The sequence below is a fragment of the Triticum urartu genome, chromosome 1A, assembly GCF_056163025.1.
Source record: "Triticum urartu cultivar PI428250 chromosome 1A, HENAU_Tu73, whole genome shotgun sequence".
In the NCBI taxonomy this organism is placed as follows: Eukaryota; Viridiplantae; Streptophyta; class Magnoliopsida; order Poales; family Poaceae; genus Triticum; species Triticum urartu.
The window spans coordinates 199,351,785-199,360,255 of NC_141873.1; the positions used below are offsets into that span (position 1 = coordinate 199,351,785).

The 8,471-nt window shown below is 41.7% G+C and overlaps 1 protein-coding gene across 1 annotated transcript; it reads right to left on the reverse strand.

The window, feature by feature from the left end:
- Positions 1 to 892: 892 nt before the first annotated feature.
- LOC147990590 (uncharacterized) lies at positions 893 to 3,635 on the reverse strand. Its single transcript, XM_087538303.1, has 5 exons — positions 3,336 to 3,635; positions 2,917 to 3,233; positions 2,700 to 2,821; positions 2,236 to 2,429; positions 893 to 1,234 (listed from the first exon to the last, which is right to left on the reverse strand). The coding sequence occupies exons 1-5, from the start codon at positions 3,633 to 3,635 to the stop codon at positions 893 to 895; spliced, it is 1,275 nt and encodes a 424-aa protein (XP_087394429.1).
- Between the last annotated feature and the right edge of the window lie 4,836 nt (positions 3,636 to 8,471).

Sequence of the window (8,471 nt, forward strand, 5' to 3'; positions counted from 1 at the left end):
CCAGCTGATAAGCTACCTCTCCTCTACACTCCAAGATCTTTTAAGGCCCAACAGAATGTGGTGCTAACTTACCCTTAATTCCAAACCTCTTAATTCCATGGAGTGGTGAAACTCTAAGATATACACGGTCTCCTACCTCATATGTCACCTCCTTACGTTTTGCATCTGCATAACTCTTCTACCTTGATTGTGCTATCTTCAGTCTATCACGAATCAACTTGACCTTCTCCTCAGCATCTCTGATCAAGTCTGGTCCAAAAAATTGACGCTCTCCAACCTCATCCCACATCAATCGTGTCCTGCACTTTCTACCAAACAATACCTCAAATGGTGCCGTCTTCAGACTAGCTTGATAACTGTTATTATATGAGAACTCTGCATAAGGTAAATTATCATCCCAACTAGAGCCATAGTCCAAAGCACAAGCTCTCAACATATCCTCCAAAATCTGGTTTACCCTCTCTGTCTGTCCATCTGTCTGTGGATGGAAAGTTGTACTGAACTCCAGCCTGGTGCCCAAGGATTCATGGAGCTGATGCCAAATTTTAGATGTGAACTGAGTACCTCTATCATACACCACCTTCCTTGGAACTCCATGCAGACAAACGATTTTAGACATATAAATCTTTGCTAGCTGAGCACTGGTATAAGTAGTCTTTACCGGGATGAAGTGAGAAACTTTAGTCAAATGGTCAACAACCACCCAAATAGAATCATAACCTGACCGAGTCCTGGGTAGACCTGTAATGAAATCCATACCAATCTCATCCCACTTGCATTCAGGTATAGTCAATGGTTGTAACAAACCTGCTGGTCGCTGATGTTCTGCTTTAACTCTCTGGCACACATCACATGTTGCAATATATCCAGCAATTTCCCTCACATGCGCCTCCTAAAGAATCAACTTCCTGATATCTGCATCCTGAGGTACACAAATACGCTTCTCAAACCATATGGCTCCATGTTCATCCTCATGGAAACCTTCTACCTTACCTTTAACCATATTCTCTTTTATCTCAACAATCTCCTTATCACCCTTTCGAGCTTCTCTGATCCTGCCAAGCAAAGTAGGCTTTACCTCCATTGTTGCTAAATATCCCTTAGGAACCATCTCCAACCTGAGCTTCCTGAACTGTTCACATAACTCCGGTGGCATATCATCAACATTAATTGCATTAGCATGGCTCCTACGACTCAACGCATCAGCAACAACATTGGCCTTACCAGGATCATACTGCACATTCAAATCCTAATCCTTAATAAGCTCCAACCATCTCCTCTGCCTGAGGATCAAATCATTCCGAGTAAAAATATACTTCAAGCTCTTATGATTAGTAAATATATCACAATGATTACCAATAAGATATGGCCTCCAAGTTTTCAATGGATGCACAACTGAGGCTAACTCCAAATCATGTATAGGATAATTAAGCTCATGATTCTTAAGCTGATGTGAAGCATATGAAACAACTTTACCTTCCTGCATCAAAACACTCCTGAGTCCTTGACGAGAAGCATCAAAATATACCTGGAAGTCCTTATGTATATCCGGCAGAGTTAAGACTGGTGCTGTAATCAAACGCTTCTTCAACTCCTAAAAACTGGCTTCATATTCATCAGTACAAAGAAATTTCTTCTCCTTCTTCAACAATTCATTCATAGGCTTTACAATCTTGGAAAAGTTCTCAATAAACCTCCTATAATAACCTGCAAGGCCCAAAAAGCTGCGAATCTTCCCAACTGTCGTGGGTGTCTCCCACTCTGTAACTGCAGCAACCTTAGATGGATCAACTGCAACTCCACTACCTAACACAACATGTCCAAGGAATGCTACCTCGTCTAGCCAAAAATCACATTTTCTGAACTTGGCATACAACTGATGTTCCCTCAACTTCGCCAATACCAAACGTAGATACACCTCACGCTCTTGCTAATCTTGGAGAACACCAATATATCATCAATGAAAACAACCACAAATTTATCCAAGAACTCCATAAACACCTTGTTCATCATATTCATGAAGTATGCAGGGGCGTTAGTCAATCCAAATGACATAACAGTATATTCATACAACCCATACCTCGTAGTAAAAGTAGTCTTGGGAATATCTTGCTCATGAATCTTCAATTGATGATAACCAGAACGAAGATCAATCTTAGAAAACACAGTAGCTCCATCCAACTGGTCAAACAGATCATTTATCATAGGCAAAGTATACTTATTCTTAATGGTTACCTCATTCAGAGAACGATAATCAACACACATGCTCAAGGTCCCATCCTTCTTCTCCACAAACAAAACTGGAGCTCCCCAAGGTGATGAACTTGGGCGAATAAATCCTCGTGCTTGCAATTCTCTTATCTGCTTCTTCAGTTCCTCCAACTCTTGAGGAGGCATTCTATACGGTCTCTTTGCAATGGGTCTAGTGCCTGGTATTAAATCAATAAGAAACTCAATATCTCTATCTGGTCGCATACCTAGCAACTCCTATGGAAACACATCTGGATAATCTCTCAGAACTGTCACCTCTTCCAGGCTACCCCCCTTAAGAGAGTTCACCTGCACCTGATTATGTTTATACTTACATACATATTTGATCCTCTTCCCTCTTGGTGCACTGAGAGTAATAGATCGACTGGCACAATCAATACGACCTTTATATAACTGCAACCAATCCATACCCAAAATAATATCCAGACCTTGTGACTTCAATATAATCAAATCTGTAGGAAACTCATGCTTCCCAATAGACAAAGTCAACTGATGACAACCAACACCTGCTATCATCTCAGCTCCCGGGGAACTTACTCTAATAGGCATACTAAGTGTTTTGGTTGGCAATCCATGTTTATCAACAAATACCCTCGAAACAAATGATATGAAGTGCGTGGCTTCTGATGTGGTCCTGATTTATACCTGTTATTATTGTTGTACTTCCTCTTGTCATTCTCTATGGCCTGTTGCTTTCCCTCCAGCACAATAGCCTTATCAATCAGGTCCTGACAATTCCTAAAAGTGGCCACTATCAACTGAAGGCTCAAGTCATCATTTAGGCCCACCAAGAATTTCTCCTGCCTAGCTGCATCAGTGTTAACATCATTAGGAGCATAACATGCAAGATTATTAAATTCCTCCACATAAGCATTAACTGTGCGACCTCCCTGGCGCAAACTGCTAAACTCCTTTTTTAGACTCATAGCACCAGCAGACACATGTGCAACACGGAAAGCATCCTGAAACTAAGGCCATGTGATAGTAGCAATGGGATAAGTGACCAAGTAATTGCCTCACCAAGCTGCGGCAGGACCCTCCAACAAATGTGAGGCAAACCTCACCCTCTCTGCATCTGTGCATCCAACCGTCTCCAGGTTCCTATTCATTGCACGGAGCCAATCATAAGCTACAATAGGTTCAGGGGAACTGGAGAACCTCTTAGGATTCAACCTCAAGAACCTGGTAAGCATATCCACAGGTGGCGGTGGCGGCGGATTGTTGTTGTTATTGTTCTGGTTCTGGACAAGCAACTGGATCAACTGAGCCTGTCTCTGAAGCAGCTGCTGCATGTATGGCGGTACATCATTGCCATTGTTGTCTCCCCCTGTAGCAGTGCGTCTAGTGTCATTCCTCGGCGACATCTGGTGGGCAACCATAGATGAGTTATAGATATAATAGGGCCAAAAGCTATGTATATATAAATATATTCTACCCATATGCATAATATGATCAAGGCAATAAAACACAACGACGAATAACACCAACAAACAAACAACAAACAACAAAAAATATAATAATATTATATATATAGTTGAATAATTTCGACACTAAGCAATTTAACAAACAACTAACAATCAAGCAAACAATCTAGTATCTTCATACCACGAAAGTGGACATAATCAGATACGCTAACACGATAACGTTGCAATATAAAACAAACATGAATGGTGGTGTCGACACTAGTTCCTACTTAACTGTTCAAGATACTTGAGGGGGTTAACTAATTAAATAGTAAGAAGTATAGCTAGTTTATAAAATAATTTTCACTCCTATGGCTTTTCTAATCCATTTGCTAGGGTCACGCCCTACAGTCAACACACTGCTCTGATACCATCTGTAACGACCAAACCTCGAAGGATTTGAGTCTCTGTGCTTACCGTGCTAGTCCATAGAGCGAACTTGCTAGCACACACAATATAGATGAATACCAGAATAGCAAGTGCATCATTTATTACAACGTATGATCCAGAATATATAAAATAAAACAATATGCATAGCATTTGGCTAGCTATATTCAATCAAACAGTGGAAAGTAGCAGAAAATAACGATGAGTCCCATCATAGCCCACTAGCGATGCTGAGTGCAGACTCGCGACCCTAACGGTACCTTACTCTTCGTCTGAATATCCTGCAACATGAGACGTTGCAGCCATATAGGTGAATACTTTGAATGTATTGGCAAGTTACACACGAGTAATATTAAAGTAGACCTACATGTATATGCATAATATATCAAAAGGAAGGCTTGAGGGTTCATTTTTGCAGAAAGCTGATTTTGTCCTCATAACTACCTAATAGGCATATTTTAATTTAGTTCTTCTATTACTACAATTATATACACAAGGTTGAGTTAGCAAAATCAACTCCAACCTACCCTTTATTAAGTTGCCCATCTGTCAAGATCATCCAACAATTGTAATGGCATAGTGGCTCAAATTTGCCCATAACCCGGGGCACGGCTAATCATGATTAGTTTTAATACTCCACAGAGTTTAATACTCTTTACCCACTGGACCTAATCCGAAGATTGAGACAAAGTCTTTCAGAAGAGGTTCCCTTAACCACCTGGCGGCCACATTCCAGCTACATATGCTACATCTGTCGACACTGTCTGGGCAAGGGTCCCAACAACTGATCAAACTAAGCCAGAGCCCATATAGCTAGTGGCCGCACATGGAAGCTACTAGTCACTAAGTCTGTCTGATCTTTTTGAACCTGGGCGGGTTTCCACTTAGGGTGCACTCTCATGAGTGCATTGCCTTAGAAAAGGCGCAAGACCCCATGATGCCTTCCCTCAACACCAAGCAATACCACTTCCGCCCAGAGGTGAGTTAAATCCTGAGTTACTACTCAATTTGTTAAATATATAATCCTCACATAAGCTCAATGAATACTCGAACCACCCCCGTCTACAACGCATAGCAAAACTACAACTACCACGATCTGCAATGACGGGAGATAGCTCAACAATATAGCAGAATAATATAAGAATCTTATACATGCATATATTCATAGTGTGATATAACTACATGCATAGAAAACAATAGGTAAAGGATGATCAATATGTAACTTGCCTTCGTTCTGGTTCAGAAAGTCACACTCCTGACAATAATTTGCGTCGCACTCCAGACAATCTACACGTTGCACAATATAATAAATCAATCACCGAAACTCAAATAAAGATAAAATAAAGCCAACAACAACAAAATCATTTTAAAACTCAAAAATAGCAGCAACAACATGCACAGATCACCAACATAGCACTACGATCACAAGGCAAAAAGAATCACTCGATTCCGATACACGGTTTAAAAGATACGGCCTCCGACAGATTTGATTTGAATTCAAACGAATCCAAATTTGAATTGTGCAAACATGTGCAAAATTGGTACTGAGCTAAAGTGCTGATTTTTGTGAGTGCATAGGAAAAAGAATCACCTAAATTGGATATATATATGCTAAAAGATATAGCTAGTTGAAGTTTTAGCTGAAATCTGGAAAAAAAACAACTGAAACCCCCGGTCCTATAGTGACTCCTGTGCGTGCCCTGTAGCGACTTGCCACATGTCAGCGGCCTATTGTCTGGGCACGTGTGCTCACCAGAACAGGGGAAAATGGCGGCGGTGGTCGGGCATGGCGGCGGCGGCTCTCCGGTGGGTCTACGGCGAAGGTGAAGTGGCGGATGGATGCGGCTTCGAGCGGCGGAGATGGTGGTGGTGTTGGACGGCGGCGAGCCGCACTGTGCCGGCGGCGGTGAAGGCGTGAATGTGGCGGCAGTGGACGAGCTTGTTTTCCTCGGGCTGCTACGATTACGGCCACAAAAACTTGTCAAACGAGTGCGTCGTTGATAGGGGGTTCGTAGGGTGCAGGCAGCACGGCTTCGCGGGCTCTTACGTCGATGAAAACCTCCGACGACAGTGGTGGCGGGTCGAGCTCCGCGGTAAGATCCAAACGGCACGGGCGCGTGCGTGCGGCAGAAACAGAGGCCAGGAAGTGGCTGCGGGGTCTCCCCTAGGTCCTTGCCTCGCGTGCGATGTCCGTGGTGGACACGGGATGGACCAGGAGCGTGAGGTCGATCCGGCTCGGCCTCGGCTGGGCACACCGTGCGCTCCAGTCGAAGCTAGGAGAAAATAGACGCGGGACCCGCGACCAGTGAGAAAGGGGACAACGGGTCGGGTGTGGGTCGGGTTATGGCGCGGGTCGGATGTGGTGTACCGCTTCGGCGGCTGGAGGCACGGGTGACTGGGCCGTGGGCAGTGCGGGGTTAGGTGGGCCGCAGTGCTGGGCCGCGTGGCTGCAGTGCTGCGGCACTGCGGTTTTCTTTTCTTAAACACAAACCCCGGCAGCAAAAAAAGAAAATAAAATACGCAATATAAAATCTAAATAAAAACACCTAGACACATAGTAAAAATAGCCCTAGAGCTATAAACTACAGGAACACTAGTTCCAACATTAATGCAATTTTGAAAATTTATTTATGCAATAGGTCACACATAACAACAACAAAAGAATCAAATAAAATATTTTGAAGATTGCAAAAATTACCAGAACATATCAAATGAACTGGAAATAATATTCTGCACATTATGAACATTTTTAAACAGGGGAGAAGTCATGTTATCTCCACTCCAATAAATTGCCTTTTGTTGCATAATGATTTGAATATTACAGAAAAGCAAATAATGCAATAAAAATATGCATATGCATATGAATGATCTATTAACATCCTAATCTAGGAAAATTGGGATGTTACATTGTCGTTGGTAGAATTTTGTATTGTTGTGCATGTGAGGAATAAATCGAATTTGGTTGCACTTAATAGATGAGAAACATATACAAGTGCTATATTTCCTAGTTCTTAATCATGCTTGGTTTGGATAAATGGGTTTTCCATGTGGCTTGAATTTATCTGATGAATCTGCAATGTGCTTATTTTTCATCAACATATTTTACTGATAGCATGCGAACCCTTACTTAACCTAATGACTAACTACCTTATATGTGTTGCAGGGAAACAATGAGAATCACTGAGGTTTACAATCAAGGTTTGCACGTGCATGGTCCGTTGTCTACTAGCACATTATTGTGCAATTGCAGGAACCATTCTAATATTTAGGTTTTTAACAATTTGGTCTTGCACATGTTGGTCCTGCTGTCAGAGGTTTTGACCCACTGTTCGACCCTTTTTGCATATGGGGAAATGAATTGTCCATGAATATCAATCAAGTCAAGAAACTCAGAAAAATTGTTAGGATAAAGAAATTATCTACAAAAAACAACAAGATCTTTGTCTGCACAATGAAGAAGACATCAGTTCACTACAAGATGGTACTAACTATTATACCTTGCCTTTTTTGTTCCTTTGCCTCATTTCCAATATAGAGAAGATATTTGTGCACATCCTTGTTTTCAGGCCTTTTCAAAGCAATTCACTGATGAGTACCTCTCAAACCACCTCTATGGTCAGGAGGCGAGGAAGGTTTTCATACAACACCCATGGTTCAATATTGAAGTATTCATGAAGAGGATGAAGGACAGACGATCAATCATCCACATGCACTGGCCTAAAGTTGCAAAGAACTTCAACATGAATGAAGGCTCAATATTCGCCTTCCGCTTCAGTAGTTTTCCATATGAGATGCATATGTCCATATACCGTATATGATGCTAATTTCGAATGGTTCTACATGTTGCATGTGAAACTTGGTGCTGGTGCAGTCGTGTAATGGGGTAGCTGAGTGCTAAAGCTATATCATGTTGTACTCTGGTGTATTTCAATTAGGAAATCCTGCTTCCTTAATATGGAAATGAAATATATTATGTGCTTAATATGAATGTCAATTAGATTAATAAATGGATTATTAATAATATGGCAATTAGCCTGCTAATGGTGAATTAGCCTGCTAATGGCGAATTAGCCTGCTAATTGGGTTTTGCTATTACAAACGGTTATTCAGAAAATATCATGGGCGATGACCTCAGGCAACGCACATAGTTTCTAGGAATAAACCGTGTTGGATCAATGAACAATCACACACGACCTTCTCTTGAAAACTGTTTGCGTTGGGCCACCTTGCGCAAACGTTTACCACATAAAAACTATGTGTGATGGACAGCCTTTGCCACACAGATTCTTCTACGCACCGTGTGTGATGCATTCAATAACGCAAATGATAAAGTTGTTAATATCGTGTGCA

Excerpts from the sequence above, each read along its gene's own strand:
- LOC147990590 (XM_087538303.1), bottom strand. The coding sequence starts at position 3,635 with ATGTCGCCGAGGAATGACACTAGACGCACTGCTACAGGGGGAGACAAC. Across the intron at positions 2,822-2,916 it reads AAGTACAACAATAATAACAG|TATGCCTATTAGAGTAAGTT; the intron begins GTATAAATCAGG and ends CAAAACACTTAG. Across the intron at positions 2,430-2,699 it reads GATTATATTGAAGTCACAAG|GCACTAGACCCATTGCAAAG; the intron begins GTCTGGATATTA and ends ATTTAATACCAG.